Below are 20,000 nucleotides of genomic sequence, written 5' to 3'. Positions count from 1 at the left end.
GTCAAATACCTTATGTATCTGTACACGTTGTATCCTAGTTAAACATCGCTATATAACGACTGTAGCTTGAAAATTTATCGAAGATTTCCTCTCTAACGTTCCAGCAATTATGAGGGTTGTTGCTCTGATTAGGTTATCTAAATGTCTTTCATTCTTTGGATGTTATATTTCAATTAGCCATTACACGTACCGAAATTTGTTGTGAAGCTTTTAGTCCTCACGTGTGGCGATATGACTCCTTATCTTTATTTTTTGTGATTCTTTGTTTTTTAACAGCGGTGGTAAGGACAGTTGTTACAACATGATGCAATGTGTTCAACATGGTCACGTCATTGTAGCACTGGCAAATCTCAAGCCATGCGATGAAGGTAAACCGTAAAGAGTTAACGTGACACCAGAGGCGCAAAATTTCACGGTTTTAGAGGAGTCAGTGACACTGTGCTTACAAAGCTCTCTCTCAGTTGCAGATAGTCTGCGTAGCAAGCGTTTCCAGCGGGCAAGAAACAAACTCATTTTTCCACCCGCGCGAGAATATTTTTGCGCTTGCCCTATTCTTGCGCGTCCGGAAAAATGAGTTCGGTTCTCGCCGCTTGAAACGCGCTTGCTGGCTGCACAGGCAAAGTTGAAGAAGATCCTGTTAGATCGCACTTCGCCTCCTTACCCATCCAGGAATACCTCCACACCCCCTCCCTCCCCCCACCTCTCACCACCCCCTCCCCCACCTCCCACCACCACCCCACAGCACCTTTCAGTGACCTTCCAGCTTGACTGTAGAATGTCTGTCTGTTCACTGACATTTGAATATGAATAGAACCTCTTGTTATCATTCTCATTCTTCAAACAATTCCACTCCCAGAGGAAAAATCAACGGATCTTTAGCGCAGTGACTTTAACTTCCAAAAATCCATGGGTTCTACTGTGGGACCCATAACATCATGGTTTCCAGGTAAGCCGGCCAGTTGGCTTAGTTTGTTAAGAACAGACCAATTTCGATATACAAAAAATTCAGTCGAAAACAAAAGGCATCATCTCAAGTGATTTGTATGAGTTTATTCCCTAGAGCCTCGAGATGATGTCTTTTGTTTAGGACTGAATTTTAATACCGGTATATTGAAATTGGTCTAGTGGACTGCCATGCGGGACTGGTTGTGTGACACTCAGGGTGCGGTTTTTCCTTATTTAGCGTTTTTTCTTGTAGCATTATTGAGTTCTTTTCTCTTCCGTGTCCTCTTTCCCCCCCCCCCCCCCCAGTCCCATTTTTTCTACTGTTAATGCAGAGTGATTGGTGTCATGGCCAGATCTCTCTGTGGAGGGGATTATGGCTGGGTTGCGGGGATTGCTAGCCATGGGAGTGGTTTAGTGTCTAGGTGCTGGCTGATCACAGTGGAGGCCCCTGGACATCCCAAGCAGTTGCTGTCCATGCAGTTAGATGCAGTTGTTTAAATTGGAATATTGATGGTTAGGTCATTAGCGCTTTAATGCCAACCAATAAATTATTATTTTACCATGCTTTGATCCACAACCACAAAAATTCCGTTTCTGTTATTTCAATATTATTTGTCATGCTGCAATTCCATTTTGATGGGATTTGATATCGTTATTTTTTCTCTTCTTAAATTATGTGATGACAGGTACAGATGAACTTGATAGCTACATGTACCAGACAGTGGGACATCATGCTATTGACCTGTATGCACAAGCAATGGACTTGCCATTATTCCGTGGAACAATTCAGGGTTCATCCCTTTCTCTTGGCAAGGTGTATCAAGAGTCCCAAGAAGATGAAGTTGAAGACTTATTCAGGCTGCTTAAGAAAATAAAGGTACTTTTTTGAGGTACAGGTTTCTAGTAATTTTTGCTGTTGTGTGAAAACAGTTGCTCTTATAAGGTCATTGCTCCAATGAAAATGTTGAAGATAAATTTAACTGTGACTAACATGTGATGGTTCTATTCTCACAGTACTGGTAGTTGTAAACCTTTGCATTGGCTGAAAGATAGCCAACTGTCTGTGTTACACCATTCTAAATTATAAATCACTTCTAGTTGAGAACAAATTTCAAAAAAGCATCAGCCAGGAGCATTCAGTAAAATCTCCTGTTTACATCAATCCTCACAGAACACCATCATTTTTAAGTCTACAGTCAAATACATATCGTATACTCCAGTGGTGGATCCAGGCACAGTTTTGGTGTTTTGATGGCTTTGGTCCAAAAATAAGGGGGTGGGGGGGGGGGGATGGGCCACCTGGGCCCCTCCCCTGGATCCAACACTGTACTCTATGCATGTGCTAGTCAAGTGCTAACATATATGTTCATGTACTGTGTAAGCGAACAGGTTGGTAAGATCAAATCTGTTACTATTTTGCAATTTGTGGAATGAATGTTCTGGTGTACCATTTCAGATGAATGCCACACACCTTGGTCTTTAATACAGTTCTACACAAGAAACAGTTTTTCAATAAAATTTGGTGTTTGTTTGCTGTTCACTACCTGAAATTTATGTCTTTTTGTTTCCATAACATTCTGCAGCCAGGGAGAACTAGAGACAGTCATTCATCATTCATTCCTTTAAAACGACGATGAAAAGCGAAATTTGTTGTTTGTATTATAGGAGGATATTTCATTTGATGCAGTTTCAGTGGGAGCAATTTTATCAGACTACCAGAGAGTCAGAGTGGAACATGTGTAAGCTGCAAATAAAAACAATTGTGATAAAAATATCAAGTTTTTTTGTCTATTTTATCAATAGAGAGCTTTAGATTTTAGTACAAGAACGACTACGAGTACAGGATTTTCTCCTAGAAAAACAGTGAGCGTGCGCAAACCAGCATCATTTTTGTGGGAAAAACGTGATACTGTCATCGTTTTAGTACAAGGTTTTGCAAAAATGTTGTTGTGTCAAAACAAGTCAACAACATGGTAGCATTTTTGGCACTTTTTGATCAGAAAAAGGCTCAGTTACCAGCAATGAGAATAACTGGGTAACCTATACTCCTAACAAAGAGTAAGATTAATCATATGGGTTATAAATGTGCTAAGTATTTTTGCTAAAATGGGCAGTCAAATCTCGCACTTGTTCTCGTCCTCATCTTAGAATCTAAATGTCCCTAATGTCGATTTTTAGATTTTACTGTGACAAAAACATTTTTTACTTTTTCCTCTCTAGGTGCTCCCGTTTAGGACTATCTTCCTTAGCTTACCTCTGGAGACGAGACCAACAGGAGCTTCTCAGTGAAATGATCTCTTCTGGAATTAAAGCCGTGTTGGTGAAAGTTGCTGCAATGGGTGCATAATGTTTACTTCTTTTCTGTTCCTGATGAATATTAATGATTGGAAAAATACCTGAATTTCTTTACACGAGGCAAAAAACATCAGCTTTTACTTCTTTACTGGGTTGCACTGGGCATTTGATAAATTGACCACTTGGCCATTATCCTGAGTCCGTTTGACTGAGTGGTTAAATTGTTGCAGTTCAGAATGAAATTGAGGTTGAAGTGATTTTAAGATTGCTTAATTTTCGTTTTATTTAATTTGTAGTCTATATATAAAAATAATAATTTTATTGTTTATAATAAAATTGTTATTTTTAGATTGGACTGCCAACAGGACATTTGCATGATGACACCATTTGAAGTACCAGAATCCTTCAGGTTTTGCTTGTCTCATGCTAATTAGAGCTATTGTTGTTTTTCCCACTGGGAATACAAAATTCCAATAAAAGAAAAACAAACTGAATTCTGGTAGTTGTAGTAAAATGACGCCATAGTGAAAGCTTCCTGTTGGTTGGCTTGGTTGAGCATCGGACTACTCCGTGTGGGGTCAGGGGTCAAAACTCCACCCGGACCAACATTCAGTGTCGTTAAATAACTTAAGAGAAAGTGCTGCCTTTTTTATGACATCTGAAAATGGTTAGACTCTCTCTAGTCTTCTCAGCTAAGAACAATAAATCGTTGTTCCCGTCTCACGACACTAAAAGGAACTTTATTTTAGTGTCTATTCACTCTAGCGCTGGAGCACTAATGGGGGACACTGTAAAGTGAAATCAACAATTGACGCAAATCAAGTCAAATGTTGGTTTTTGAGGAGACGAGAAAACCGGAGTATTAGGAGAAAAACCTCTCGGAGCAGAGTAGAGAACCAACAAACTCAACCGACATTTGACACCGAGTCTGGGAATCGAACCCAGGCCACATTGGTGGGAGGCAAGTACTCTCACCACTGCGCCATTCCTGCACCCTGATGTCACCCCGGTATCCTTTGTTCACTCTTTATGGGAATTGTTCCTAAGGTATGAATAATAATAATAACAATAATAATAATAAAATTAAGGTGTAGCATCAATGTAAATTATTTTAAGCCACTATTTACAACAATTACATAAAAATAAGTTTGTTTGTGACATTTGGCTGATATCGTTATTTTTTCCATTCATCCTCTGGGACTTTCTTTCCCCCTTTGTCATCCACCCTATCTACCTGTAAGCATCCTATTTAAATTTCCTCACTGTTCTGTAACTAGTTTTTAAGTCTATAATATTACTTTATAGATTTAAGTCCACATCATCATCTTGGCTTGCCGATATCAGAGGTTTATTCCCTTATGTGTATTCTGGTAAGGCCATTAGCAATATAATTATTCCTTTACTCTCCAAAAAAAATGAAAAAAATATCTGCTGTTCAAGCTGGTGTGGCACATTTGCTGAGAGACGGACCTTAAGCGAAGATAATGAAATAAAAAAAAACCAGTATCATGATATGATGACTAGGGCACCTACACTGTATGACTGTGACAGTCCTTCTAAGCTTGTTTTTGCATCTTTATCGCTTCAAGAACTTTGCCTTACTTTGAGTGTGGCCGAAGGCTGATTTTTTAGTGGTCAACTGATTTGTCCTGTTTTAGATACTCATTTGTCATATTCTATAAATACAGCTTGTTAAATTCAGTAGCCACCAGTTTCACTGCCAACTTCATAGCAGTATGCATGTTTTGCCATACAAATCAAGCATGAAATGGCATACTTTCTGCTGTGCAATCTAATGATTATTTTTGTACTCAAACTCTAGAAAGAGAGATATGGTTCAAATATTTGTGGAGAGGGTGGAGAATATGAGACATTCACTTTGGATTGTCCATTGTTCAAGAAAAAGATAGTGATGTGAGTTGTTCTAACAGAGGTAAAGAGCAACAGTAACTGCGTGAAGGAAGCAAATTTCAAATACCTTTGCACAGATTTTAAATAAATCTTTCTGCACAAAAGCGTGTAAATATGTGTCAAACCTTTATTGTTAAGTTAGCAAAACTACAGCTGTAGCTGTATTAGTGGGACCACTGACAGAGCTGTGAATGGCATAAGTGCATTCTTATATGATCTCACAAACTGCTGTGCAATATAAAGTTCTTTGAAAACACAAAATGAAAAACAAGTCTTAAATCAAGAATAGACCGATGCCTCAGTTGTAGGTCAAATGACTGTTAGATTTCTGACACAAATACACTGTCAAGAAGAAAATAGTTTAAAAATATGAAATAAGTGAAAAGAACAAGGATATGACTATGGTGCCGGTGACAGCAGTTTTGTGGATCACTGGTAATTAGACTTTCTGGACTAATTCTTTCTGTCTAGTCTATTCACCAACACTTGGAAGAAACACTCTTTTGGTAAGCCAGGAGATATCTGATAAAGATATAACTTTAGAAGCCAGAAGATTTGGCTAGGGTTTAATATTCACTTAGATTAGCTAGAACTAAAATCCATTTTCTGAGTGTTGTTCTTTTATTGGGTGTAAGAGTGCAAGTTAATATGGGGATCTTGTTGTGGGTAGTCACCAAAGCCTGTAAGTACCTATGGATGGACGGAGATAACAGGGAGAAATGTTGATCACACTCAGCGTCTGAGTTATTTCCTTTGAGCTGTTGGCTTTCAGGTCAAAAGTCTTGTTTGCTAACCAGCTTTCTTCATTTTTTTTCCCTTTGCTTTCCGTAACATAATATTGTTTCTTTTCTTTTTGTCAGAGATGAAAGTGAAATTGTTATTCACTCTGATGACGCATTTGCTCCTGTTGGTTTTCTTCACTTCAAGAAAATGCATTTACAAGATAAAGGAGAGGTACAAGTGTGACCCAGCTGGAGAAAGTAGAATCATTCAGTTAGATGATACTAGCATGATTAAAAAACTTTGTTGTTCCAAATGCAGGTCTCGTTACAGTCTTGTGAAAATCGTAAATGTTTGGAGTCCTTGGAACAGTTGCAAATACAGGTAAAGTTGGATTGAAAATTGAGATGTCCTTTTATACTAAAAACCCAACTGAAGATACTTTGTGGAGGGAGAAGAAAAGGACGTTTTGTGCATTGTAGGTCTGACAATGTTTTTGAGAATTTTTATCTTTCCCTTGTTTTAATGATATAATTGGCTGAAGGAATGCACCATCACGTGGTTTTGCTGTTCAGCACTTTCAGACCTTTCCCTCCAAAAAGAGCCCCTTATGGATGAAAGGGTTACAGTGTTTTGTTTTTAGTTTTGATGTGAGTTAAAGCCCAATGTAACCGATGTTATTCTTTTCCAAGTCAGATAATATGAATGGTACTGGGGAAAATACAGACCTTGATGATGTGAAGATTACATTACCTCCAAGATCTCAAAATCACTGTAAAGGTGATGCAATCATTGCAATCATGCAATCATTGCCATTTTACATAGGACACTTTGGAAAACACCATGATAATGCTCTTTGTTTGTCCCCCCAAATTTTGCATGAGCATTGTTTCCAAGGTAAAATTTAAGAATCCGATCCCACCAACACGTCGGCCCACACGTCAGCCAACGCGTCGGTCGACACACCACCAACACACGACCGACACGTTGGCCAACACACTACCGACACGTCGACCGACACACTACCGACAGTCGACTGACGCGTTGGCCGACGTGTTGGCCGACGCGTTGGTGGGATCGGATTCTTAAATTTTACCGTTTCCAGTTTCTCTTGGGACTTACAATGGTCCCAAGAGAAACCAAAAACAATGCTTTTGCAAAATTTGGGGGGACAAACCCTAGAGTATTGTGGCCTATTGAAGAAGGTGCCCAAAATATTTACAGTTCTAAGTACATCTGATTATTCTTGTAATTATTACTTGCCGTGATTCATTCATATCTTCTCTCTGCTTTCAAACAAACCTCATGCCATCATTAATTTTTGATAGGTTGTCTTGTCTTTCTTGAGTGTTTACAATCCCTTTTCATAACATTTTCAAAGTTGATTCAGTACAATAAAATGAAGATTCTTTTAATGTATTGTTAATTTTATTTTCACTTAGGGGTCGTTCACAGCAGAAGTGGTGATTATATTTGGGTTTCTGGAATTTATGGCCACTGTGCTGTTAAAGGGAAAGAATTGGTTATTGAAGATGTAACCAGGAACGCCTTGCACGAGTTGACCGGTAAACGCCATTGTTAAATTCCTTATTAATTTGAAAAGGTGACATCCAACAAAAAATAATTAACTCAAGGGATATAAAGATTAATTATACATGCATTTATGAAGGGTAAATACATTGTACTCAAGTTAGTCCTTTTAGAGGTACATGCAATTTCATAGACAGAGTCAACTTTAGGTTAGTTTTTGGTGAGGGAGGAAAACCAAATAGTTGAAGGGTTGAGAACAAACACAATGCAGCCCAACTATGAGTCCCGGATTTTGGATTTTGGTCTCGCTTTGGGTGTTCCGGGCAAAGCGCCAATATTTTAAGCTGCCAAGGTCTCGTTTAGGGTTCTGTGAAGAAACACAGAATTACGCGAAGAGAAACAGAAGTCAAATTTTCTTTTTAACTTGTTTTTAGGGGTCAAAATTTGCTTAAGCCACGCCCAGATTGGCCTCCTTTAGGGGTCACAAAAAGCTTGAGCCACGCCCAAATGGTCTCCTTTAGGGGTTAAATTCAAAATTTCCGACGAGCATCCCCGTCTGTTCCATATGGGAATCCCCCCCCCCCCCGGGCTATGAGTACACCTCAGAACAATGTTTTTGCTGTCTTCCAACATCTGCTTTGCTTTATGTTTTTCATTAATTTTGTAGAGACATTGACTGGTTTAAATACAAGCTTGAGTGATGCAATGATGGTTCATCTCTTTGTTAAAGACATGGATGACTTTGCTAAGGTCAACTCAATTTACAAAACCTTTGTGAAAGTTAATCCTCCTGCAAGGTAGAGTGCAAGCCAGGATAACTTACCAATTTTAGCATTTAGTATTGCCTTTTTGTAACTTCTGTAAAGTTAGTTTTATTCGAAGAAATTCAAATAGATAATTATGACCTGTTTGTTTCACCTTCAACAAAGAAACTCTCCCCGTTTTTCTTTTAAAAAAAGTACAGTATTTGTCTTTATTATTATTGTTTATGACAAAATCTTCTGTAGACAGATTTCTTGTCTAGATTTCCCAGGACACCAGCTAGCCACCTTCTCCACTCCAAAAATAAAGAGTTACATAATTATTCTTAAGTTTTTATTTTTTTCCAGAGCCTGTATTCAGCTAAATCTTCCTAACAACGTTGCAGTGCAGGTTGATTGTCTTGTTTACAGCCCCCAAACTGCTGGAACAAGGAGAGATGCTATGCATGTTCAAAGCATTTCTGATTGGGCTCCAGCTAATATTGGTCCTTACAGCCAAGCAACAAAGGTAATATTCAGTTGGAAGAATGGTTTTGAGCATTTATTTAATCTCCCACCATAATACCCAATGCTTGTAGAGGCCATGTTTTTGTGATGTCTGTCTAGAAAACCTCATTTCCACTTTACAGTACATGTTCAATACTTTTCATGATTATGGGTTAACGAGTTTCACTTGTTGGCTTTATAGACTGGAGACACTTTGTTTGTCTCGGGATCAATTGCTTTATGGCCACCAACGATGACCATGGTTTCTGGTGGCATATCACGAGAAGCACCTCTAGCTTTACGGCATGTGGGAAGAGTCATATCAGCTATGGCTCCTGACGAATCACTGCTTAGTGTTGTACATGGATATTGTTTCCTTACTTCGCCATCATTTGTGCCTGTTGCAAAGAAGGCATGGTCTCAGGCTACAACATCAATGGTGTGTTGAAATCATTTTGTAAAACAATTTGACTAGCTGTCAGGATACATGAAATGATGGAAAGGTGTAATGGGTCAGTCAAAAGGATAGAATACAAGTTGCTTGGTAACGGGCGTACAAACAACTGAAAAATCAAATTCCAAGGCAGGATTTGAATCTACGACAGCTGTCAAGATGCATATTTTGTTACTAAACAACTTATTGGTAGTTAGTAATACAATGCATTCCCGGCTTTAGAATATAATAACATTATCATGAAATTTCATATTATTTTCACTGTGCAATAGAAATTTAGAACTGCCATTGATGGCAAACAATTGGATATTAAACAACTTCAGCAAATGTATGCAAGCCTGAAAACTCCAGGCTTGAATGAGATTCAAACACATATTGGTGCAATTACGCTGTACTGTGTTTTCCCCTGGGCACCCTAGTTTTCCCCTCTCCTCAAAAACCAACATTCCAAATTCCAATTCATTCTGGATTATGAGGGCCACAAGTTAGGAAACTGTGATAGGTTATTGTGTCTCCCTCTCTAAATAAATAGGGAGTTTAAGATCTACGACGCGACGGCAACGGAAACGTCACAAATTTGGCATATTTAATGAGCAAAAACAATAGCTTTGCACGCTCTGTACGTGCATTTTTATTTTTCGTACATTTCTTTCACGTTTTCGGCAAATCTACGACGTGAAATGACCAATTCTCAAGTTTTACGGAGAACGTGAACAAAAGGCAGCGAATTTGAATTTTCTGTCGTAGATTCAATACCGCACCTCCTGATTCAGTTCCTGGGGAGTTACACTAGTTTTTAGAAGATAGACAAGCCGACATAACGACGAAAACGATTAATAAACCTGAACTTGCAATTTTAAATGACGTTTTCGTTACCGTCGCGTCGCAGTTTACTACATCAGAACACAGGTATCCTCAAGACCAATAGAAAGAACTTGGTCATGATATCAAGTATGACGAATTGCAGGTCAAGCATATGCTGTTCTAAAAAGAGGAGCTTAATACATGGCTTTGGCGCCACAAAACTCTATGATCGTTAAATGAGTGATGAGTCAGCCCCCACAATGATGATGTCACACATTTTCATGCAGTACAAATAGAATCAAGTTATTTTGAACCATATGGTACCTGATTTTGTTCCCTCTAGGGTTTGGGAGGCAGTGAACAAGAGCTGCAGTCACCAGTGGGGGTTATGTCATATATCATTGTACCCTCTTTACCAAAGGGAGCTCTGGTGGAATGGCATGTTGTCGCACAAGAGAATCGCATCCAATGTCATGGTATGTTTGAGCAATTGGCTATATAAAAAATTTATTAAGTAATCAAAATCATCTTATCTTCTTTGGTCTCAAAATTATATAGCGGTAGTCAAAAACATTGTTGCACTACAAGTTGGACAGGCTGCAAAACAAATTTTGGTTGCTAAAAGATGGGACTGAATCAATTGTATACATTCTTTGCAGGTGATTCTTCATCATTGTTCAGAGACAAATTTGAATTTGCTGTGCAAAGCATTTATTTAGAAGGAACTGACAAAAACACCATTGCTGTTAACCTTGCAGTAGGTAAGTTAACTTCAAGTTTGCATTATTTTTCACAACTTCATTATTATTAGCGGAGCTCTGCGCATCAAAGGGGCGTACCCAAAGCACCATGGGAAAGTATGGTAACCCATCTGTGCAAGAAAGGTTTTGTTTACCGCACGACCATACAGTTATGTACGTCCACCCCTCCATGTATGCCAATGTGACCAGTATCACATGACTATATCTTGGGCTCAAGTTTAGAGCTCATCAGGAACAGCTGGGGTTTTTTTAAAAGTTAACCACTGACCAGGTACTGGGTTTCAATTGGATCGCAGGCTCAAGCCAGGCTAACTCATTGTCTTAAGAATAAATAACCCAGGAGGTCCACTTTCAGGCTTGGCAAAATGTACATAATAATTAACAATTAGACCCGTAGCCCTTGTGGGCTTGTGGGCTTCGCCTCATGGGCTATTGACCCGTGGCCCTTGAGGGCGAAGGGTTTAATTGTTTTAGTATCACCCAACTAGTCGGACAGAAAAGGCAATAATAAAGTTAGAAAATGCAAGTTGAAAATATATTTATTTGGGAAAAAAACCAAAGAAAGCATCACGCTTTTCTCTACTCCAGGACTACCGGTATTACTAATAGTCATCTATTAGAGTAGCCAATCAAAATGCAGCATTTGCATTAGTCCACTAGTTAGGTGATACTAATTATTGTTAGCAACCTTTAGATCGGAGGATGAGTACGACTATGAGTTCGGGTTTTCATACTGAGAATGCACATAAGGTTTGGAGGCCAACGAGGCCAACATTTTTCGTAGTGCGCAAACTCAGAACAGAAAAGTCATATTCGTAGTCGTTCTTGTCCTACGATCTAAAGGTTCCTGTCGTCTTAACCTGAGGAGCCCAGTCTGCAATCAAAATTAAATACAGTATATATTTACTGGTTTTATAATGCAGTTTTCAGACTTAGAGTTGTCTTCTCGTTTTCTATTGCTTTGGCTGAAGTCATGAGATAAAAGTAAAGTAAAGTCTCTGCTTACGAGCCAGAAGGCCCATCAGGCCGGCACTTATCTCCGGTTTCATTAGCATGAAGCGACTAGGAGTATTTCTACTCCTCCCTGGATGGGATGCTAGTCCAGTACCCATTTATACACCTGGGTTGAGAGAGGCACCGTGAGAGTAAAGTGTCTTGCCCAAGAACACAACACAATGTCCCCAGCCAGGACCAGAACCCGGACCACTTGATCCGGAGTTGAGCACTCTAACCACTCTAACCACTCTAACCATGAGACCACCGCGCCTCCCACCAACTATTCACTGAAGTGGAGGTGACTAGTGGTGAATATTTACTGAGCCGCAAAGCGGCGAGGTAAATATCCACCACTAGCCACCGACACTGAGATGAATAGTTGTTTTAGTAAATACTAAAAACGTGAGATGATATAGCACAAAAAGATGGTTTTAACTCACTTGTTCCTGCAAAGATTACAACAATTTCGGCGCAAATTCCATGCGAATAGCGATGCATATCCGGAGTTTGAGTAGCCAATCAGTGTGCGTGTTCAAAGCTATCCACTGTTTTGGTATATACTAACTTGTTACATCATGTTAATCATTATTTAATAATTATTTTTACCCACGCATGGCGACTCATTATGTCCATGATAATCTTATTCTACCCTTTAGAATCCAATTCAACTGAATGTGACCTGGAGGAAATTGTTCGGACGTTTATAAGTGAATTGCAATGTAGCACTTCTCAGCATGGCTTGGGTGTCACTAATCTAATATACACAAGGATATTTTATGTCAAGGAGCTAATGAACCATTGGGATGCACAGGACTGTATACAGAAGGTCTTAGAGAGAGTCCTTCCTCTTGCACCTGCGTTTTCTCTTATACCTGTGGATGGACTTGAAAGGAAGAATACCATTATGCTATTCTGTTGTTTTCTACAGAAATCTAGTCCTAAATCAGAAGAAGGGATGTTTGAATGACTGGTTACTGTCAAATTCCCGAGAAGAGATTTGAGCAATACAAAATAATAATTATTATGCACAAGTCATTTGAAACCCCCAGACCTCCCCCCTCGGGCATGAGCGAGGGATTGCAGGGACGTTCACTTCATACTCACTGTATTTTGGTCCCCTAGTAAGTAGGGACTACCCCAGAAGTCACAGTTCCTGCATCCTGTCCTGGGCAAATAAACAGGGAGTCACTCCATGGTCAGTGGTTTTCATTTTTGCGGCACATGGTAAATTGCAGCTTGTCATCGCTTTGCTTCGTCTCGGAACAACGGGTTGCTTTGCAAAGTTCACTATCGCCACAGACCAAGAAAGGCTGTTGTAGCCGACAATCTGATGGGCTTTCTAGAATTTTTTTTCTCTGATTTGATATTGAAATTTGAATAAAATCAATGTATTAGCTTCATCTGCCAACATATTTGTCAACCCTTAGTACGCTTGGAGATACCACGTTTGTGTGGAACAATAGGAGGCGGGGGGAGTTTACTCTTGAGTTTTGCCCCCAACGAGTGAGGATTTCACCAACCTTCACTATCATTTGACTTTTGACCCCAGGGAGTGAGGATTTCACCAACCTTCACTATCCTTCACTATCCATGCCTTGCTCATGCCCAGGTTTCAAATGACTGGTTCCATAATGAAAGATTATCCCAAAAGATTGTTCAGCAAACTGGCAGCACCCAAGACCTGAATCACACGGTAGATTCTGTACACGTGAAGAAAACATATTAAGACCAAGTGCATTTTTCTAGTGTTAAATAATTTATTCAAAATATTTTGTGTGGACAGGCACAGTGCTTTTACCCTACCCTTTCAAATGCTCTCATAGGAAGCCTCGATAACAAGACAACATGAAAATGCATGTTTCACTATTTTATTATCTTCTTTATTTAGTATACAAAATATGGCCATTACTCTTCTTCCAAGCACAAGTTGAATTTATTATACAATACTATTACTTAAAAATCAATGGAAATATGAACTTCAAGCTCAGGTAATCTTATTCAAAGATACGTTGTACACTCTCCCTATGCAGTTTTCTTACAAGCTATGCCTAATAAATTTTTGAATTTTTTTTTTCTTCAACTGTTTTCCGTCTCTTTTTTAATCATGCCTTCCTGTGCCTCATACATTCTGCTGCCCTTTTGTTTATTTTAAGACCTGTCATTTTACAAAATAAGTGAGGCCTATTTTCTTCAGAGGGTTTTCCGAGAACCCTAAACTTATTAATAATTGGCTGACACTTAATTTTTTTTTCATGGTAATGACAATAAAGTCCTTATGACACTTACTGCTGTTTTTCCCTGTTTTTAAACTTTTCTCATTTAAATATCTACAGTGTCTGGAGTACAGTGCTTCAAAAATTTGTCTCTCTTAGTGTATTTATATGCAGAAAAATTTAGGTGAGCTAGTTGGGTCCTGGTAACTAATAACGTCAAAGAAATAACTTGTTCGCATCACTTCAGAAAGAAATTCGCAAAAGTGTATGAAGTCTTGTTGAAAATCTAGAGCTTTTTGTTAAGTCTGTATAATGTTGGACAATAGTTACCCTTCGGATGCCAGTGAATGTTCTGACAATTCAGAATGGAATAGGCCACTTTGGAAAATAACATAATACTCGTCTTTTTGTTCCCCCAAATTTTGCATAAGCATTGTTTTTGTTTTCTCTTGGGACCATTGTAAGTCCCAAGAGGAACTGGAAACAATGCTTATGCAAAATTTGGGGGGACAAACAAAGAGCATTATCATGGTGTTTTCCGAAGTGGCCAATAACATTCTTGACTTCTTTAAGGTCATTAATTACCAGGCCCAATCGGCTCAGCCAATGTTTGCAGATAAATTGAAGGCCTGCTAAAACATGTGGATACTCTCTGAGGAAAATTTTTTGAATTACTACACTCCAGACACTATAGATATTTAAATGAAAAGCTAAAGAACGTGGAAAAACAAGCTTCATAGGGACTTAAAAATTTTCAAGGGATCACAGAGGCTTCGACAAGGAGAACAATGACACAATAAAATAACATTTTTCAGTACATTCTGTCTACTGCACTTTACAAAACAATGTGAGATCGCTGACCTATTTATTATGAAAACCACCGAACTCTGAAATGGGCCCGAATTACTGAGTCGCTCCCACGCCCACTTTCCCTTTCCTGCTTTTCAGGCCAGGAAACCTTTCTTGCACATTAGGTGACAGCAGGTCCATGGTTGCACTTGCAACCTCTTCTCTGGACAAGAACAATATTTTATCCATTCTTCCCCGGGACTCATGATTTTGAAAACGTATCTTTCCATTGTTGTGATTGTTCCTGTACACCTTGACAGTGAAAGTTGGCTACTGCTCACACCATGGGCAAGGAATTTCATCAAAATGTTTAAGTTAACTGAAGTGGGCAGGGCAGTCACTCGATAATTCGGGCCCATTCCACAAATTGGTGGTTTTCGTAGTCAATTCATATTCCAGCACATGGTCAACTTAATGTACCTTAAATACAAGCTTTTACTGAGGGCTTCAATACATTAGTATTGGCCATAGTTAGATTAAAATAATTTATGCATGGACTGGTATTTGCAATATTGCACATTTAATTTAGTAGAATACTAGAGAATAATATTATCATTGAGTGACGCTCTTGTATGATTATATGAAAAAATGATACAGGTGAAGAAGAAGACAGAGAGCACTCTCCCAGATCTCCTTAAATTTTCATACTGCACAAAAGCCCCAGTCAGTCATTTTTTTTTAGTGGTATTTCATCATACAAAATATTTTCAGTGCCTCTAAAACTGAATACTTAATGCAATTCTCAACTGGAACAAATTGAAATTAAAGTACCGGTATGCCGGTAACATGGAGTACAGTGATGTACCAGGGTAACTTGAGTTACCATTTTTGGATGATAACTTGATTGACTCCTGCAAGTGAGATTTTGCTCGAACACCACACAGTATTACTCATCACTGGCAGGCAGTTGAGGAGTCAATTTATAGGAAAATTATTGGATGATTGACCTTTCTCGGGCTTGCAAGAAATATAAGAGGGCTATGAAGGTGGAATGAATAATAAAATTACCAGTAATCACATCTTTACATCTGTACTATTAAGAAAGGGTTTAGACAAATAATATTAATACAAGCTGTGTAATGTAAATTACAAAAAGAGAATAATAGAAAACATCTAGAGTACTTATTGAGAAGCAGTAATTTATCAATTGCACACTTTTAAACTATATTCTTTTAGTTAGTATTCTTTCAACATTCTTGCACTTTTATTTTTACAAGTGATGTTTTAGAGTGTGAGGAAAGAGACTGTATCAGTTCACCCAAGTTCATCCTGTTACTGTTATCTTCGAGGTGATGCATACATTGTGATGTAATCTTCTACTCTTCTCCGAAAGGACTCCTGTTGGGAAAATTGATGGCAGCTAAATTAGTAGTTTAGAGACCTGATGATGCTAAAGAACAAATCACACTAATTTCTTTCATTCAAGACTACTAGTGAGAGATTATCCAAGAGAATATCTATAAACTGCTTTAATGAAGGCTAGTCTATTTATCTCACCACTCAAAATAACGTTTGTCACAACAGTTTGACAGTGTTACATCAATGAGAAATTGCATGAAATTAAGCAATACACCTTTAACCTGACAAGCTAAAGGGGAAGGCTTTCCAGTAGGTGGTTGGAACGTTGGTAAGTGAAGATTCCTGACACAAACACTCGGGGACAAGAGCAAAGTGTACATTAGCCAGCGCTTTATGGTTCAACCCTCACATCTTTCCTGAAATACTGCTACAGTTTGGCATGTTGTTTTGTTTACCCTTATTAATTTTTTAAGATGACAAATCACATGCACAGCTAAAAAGAAAGCCATGGGATTCAAACCAAACTTACAATAATAATAATTATGGATGACATAATTATTTCTAATTTTTACCTTATTTTTGAAGTATAACTCTGATGCCTCAACATTCAGTGGATCATCAAAGTTCAGCAGATCCTTTAAATAATTTGATGACAAAAAAGAGGCATTATGATCTGTTTGAAACTTACAACAACCTTGCTTATAACTGTGTCAGTGAAGAACACTACCGGTAAGTCTTCATATTTAAATACTTACTGTAAATAAAGAATTTAGTCCCCACACAATATCCTGCAGAACAAAAGGTACGATTTAATAAAAGCTAAAAGCACTAACAAGCCAGCAAAAATATATTACGTGGCCTTGAAAAAACCTTGGTCATCACCATTTTTCCATTATCACCATAATCTGACGGGAACAGGTTGGGTCACTATCGTCAATTGAAATATTAGTTGATGCAAAACATCTTTCTATCCTTCAAACTTGTTTGCCGTTCTCAGCACCCAGGGAAGTCAATAACAACAAAGGAGTGCTTAATATACTAGGGAGCTTACGAAACGAGGACGGCGACAGCAACGAGGACTTCATTTTAAAATACGAGTTCGCGTTATTCATATCACTGCGAAACTATTTCATGTTGTTTCGCGTTAAAAATGTGCAGTAACTGTCTAGGAATTAAACTGGTATGAGTGGGTTGGAAGCGTAGAGAGAGAACTTAAACTTCATCGTCATGTGTTAACGTTCTCCACAGAACCTTGAATTTGGTAATTTCACGTCGTCATTTAGGAGATGACGGCAAAGAAATGTACCAAAATGTAAAACGCGCATGCAGAGCCATTGTTTTTGCTCACTAAACCTATTGTTTTGTAACGTCGTCGTTTCGTAAGGTCCCTACTAACAGTGTTTTTACTTGCCTTTAATTTTCTTGTTGGTGCCCACCCTGCGCCATCAAGAGTATGCTCCCTAAGTAAACTAGTGGAAACAAGAGAGATAATTAGATACAAAAGATCCAAAAATTAATACTTGATTCATGCAATGGTAATCGCAAATTTATGTTGCAAAGTAAATCCAGTCATTGAAATTGAATGTTCGTTTTTGTGGAGAGGGAAAAACTCAAGCACCCAGAGGAAAACTCCTTGGACCAGAGTAGAGAACCTACATATTCAACCAATACAAGATGCCAAGTCTCAGAATCCAACCTGTGACACATTGGTTGAAAGAAAGTAGTAAATTTGACCAGTGCTTCCCAATATGGGGTTTGACTTTCTACTACTGGCCATGGGTTGAGTTGACTGAAACTGTTAATAGTAATAGATTTAGCAAAGCCTAAAAGCGGAGCTTCAGGGTTACCGGTATTTATTCTTACAATAAATTAAACCCATTGACGAGTAAAATCGCCTGGCATTTAAGGACAGTGCCTGCTATTGTTATTGCGCATACATTTTGCGCATCTCGAGATACTCGGATTTCCTATTGGTGGTGCTTATTAATTTAATTAATACAGGCATATTTTTGCATGGTTCAAAACTATGCAGAGAAAGCATTACTTAGCAAGTGCTCTTGGTATCCAAAAAGAAAATTGGGGGTAACCATGCATTTTTCAGATATAATTAAGCTTGAATTTGGAAAAGAATGCCATACATTGCTTTGTATTTTAACACTTTTTACAAATATTGTGGATTAATTATCTTCAAAAAATGTGTGGTTACCCCCAATTTTCTTTTTGTATTTCAATAACACTTGTCTGCTTTACCCGCATATTCAGTAAACCAGGCAAAAATACCTTTGAATTAGTAGGCCGTTTAGGGTTAAAGTCAGCAGATATCTTGTTTTGACAGGTGTTAATTGACCATAACATGGATGTCCAGTATCAAAGATATATGCTGTAAACTAGCTGGAGTATGGCTGCCTCAATGAGCTTGAAACTTGAGCAGATGATACTGGTCACATTGGCATACATGGAGGGTTGGGTGCACACAAGGTGACCAAAACCAAATTTTGTCACACAGATGGGTTACCATAATTTCTTGTTGTGCTCCAGCTATGTGTACCTTTGGCGAGTGGATCTCTGCTATGAAAGACCTACATTCTTGGCCCAAAATATTACAACCAAAAAACTCTTAACCACGATGCACTTTGGCCTCATGTGGGCTTTAAAGAAGAATAAATACCATGGCACCCATAAGTTACACACCAACACTAAATAAACTTTGACTTGCACAGAGTATTTAGTGCTAACCATGCTCACAAGAATGGTTCAGTTAGAGTGGCACAATGTCCATAAATTAAAAAAAAAAGACCTGTATCAAACACACTTACTACAATAGTGTATGTTTCAAGATGTTTTTAATAACATGAATTTTAGATTCTTGATCAAAAAAGATTTCTTAAAACGATTTCTTAAAACATAAGCAAACAAATGTTAACGTTAAAAGCCGACATTTTGGCGTCATCATAACACCATTCTCAAGGCATTACTTCCTCACTTTGCCTTGAGAATGGTGTCATGATGACACCGAAGCATCTGCTTTTAACATCAATATTCACTTGCTTACGAATTTTAGATATAAAAAATTATCACTTGTACCTTAAGCAAACTTCTCCATTCTCACTGATGTTTGGATGCCAGATTTTTGTTTCACACCAGACATGTGGTGGCTAGAAAAGAAATTTTAACGCTAAATTATAATAATAAATTAGTAACTATTTGGTAATCTTTATTCGTCATGACCGATGCCTTATAATAATCATTCAACCCTTAGTAATTATGGAATCTATGTTGAAGAAACAATACCCCAACATTAAATAGATCACAGATACATGTAGCTTGTTTCTCAATGGCGAGCCCACAAGGTCATTACTAACTTCTTACTAACCAAGCGCGAGGGCCGTACTGGGGGATATTGGCCCGAGGTCGTGGCAAGCGCAGCGAGGTCTGTACAAAACCAACGGAGGGCCAATATTCCCCAGTACGGCTCGAGCTAGCTCGGTTAGTAAGTAGTTTATTATATGGCTTTTTAATTACCTTTTGATTTGTTTTTGCAAGCCCGTAATCGGCCCGTGGGCATTACGGGAGAATAACGTCCTACAATTCAGTCACAATTAGCCAATCAGAGCGCGTGTTACATTGGCTACAAACACAGGCCATATAATAACAAGGATTATCCCATCACTTGTGTTGTTATTAAGGCCAACTCTGTGTGCTGGAAGGCAGACCTAATCCTGCGATGTGATGCCATACCCTGGCAGAAAAGGCGGCTCTGCATGTTGATTGTCTGCTTAGGACTAACTGCTTTGTAATACAAAACGATCAATCAAAATTTCAACTCATGAAATTTTGACCAAGCTTGTCCAGTTAAGAAGGCTTAATGTTAACCTGTTTTGGTGTTTTTGTGGATCAACATGACAAAACTGTACTGGAATAAAAGAACCAAGCCAATATCTTCAAGACCATCGCACCTGGTGCCACAAATCTCAAC

The 20,000-nt window shown here is 38.5% G+C and overlaps 2 protein-coding genes across 2 annotated transcripts in view; one reads left to right on the top strand and one right to left on the bottom strand.

Annotated features, from left to right (window-relative positions):
• The first annotated feature begins 21 nt into the window (after positions 1-21).
• LOC137985616 (uncharacterized) lies at positions 22-13,741 on the top strand. The gene is made up of 17 exons (XM_068833253.1): positions 22-132; positions 277-368; positions 1,632-1,822; positions 2,611-2,684; positions 3,166-3,284; positions 4,546-4,610; positions 5,063-5,154; positions 6,012-6,105; positions 6,193-6,255; positions 6,564-6,651; positions 7,314-7,436; positions 8,069-8,198; positions 8,511-8,670; positions 8,851-9,087; positions 10,250-10,382; positions 10,566-10,667; positions 12,320-13,741. The coding sequence occupies exons 1-17, from the start codon at positions 110-112 to the stop codon at positions 12,628-12,630; spliced, it is 2,097 nt and encodes a 698-aa protein (XP_068689354.1). The 5' UTR covers positions 22-109; the 3' UTR covers positions 12,631-13,741.
• LOC137985617 (NEDD8-conjugating enzyme UBE2F-like) overlaps positions 13,737-20,000 on the bottom strand; it is a 7,987-nt gene continuing 1,723 nt past the window's right edge. Inside the window, exons 5-9 of the mRNA XM_068833254.1 lie at positions 19,109-19,179; positions 17,436-17,493; positions 16,780-16,812; positions 16,597-16,659; positions 13,737-16,063 (exon numbers count right to left, since the gene is read on the bottom strand). Coding sequence (XP_068689355.1) covers positions 16,004-16,063; positions 16,597-16,659; positions 16,780-16,812; positions 17,436-17,493; positions 19,109-19,179 — 285 coding nt within the window. The 3' untranslated portion in view covers positions 13,737-16,003. The remainder of the gene's footprint in view (positions 16,064-16,596; positions 16,660-16,779; positions 16,813-17,435; positions 17,494-19,108; positions 19,180-20,000) is intronic.

This window comes from Montipora foliosa, chromosome 14, assembly GCF_036669935.1.
Source record: "Montipora foliosa isolate CH-2021 chromosome 14, ASM3666993v2, whole genome shotgun sequence".
NCBI lineage: Eukaryota > Metazoa > Cnidaria > Anthozoa > Scleractinia > Acroporidae > Montipora > Montipora foliosa.
The sequence above is the reverse complement of the archived record's forward strand: the minus strand, read 5'-3'. Positions and strand labels throughout refer to the sequence as shown.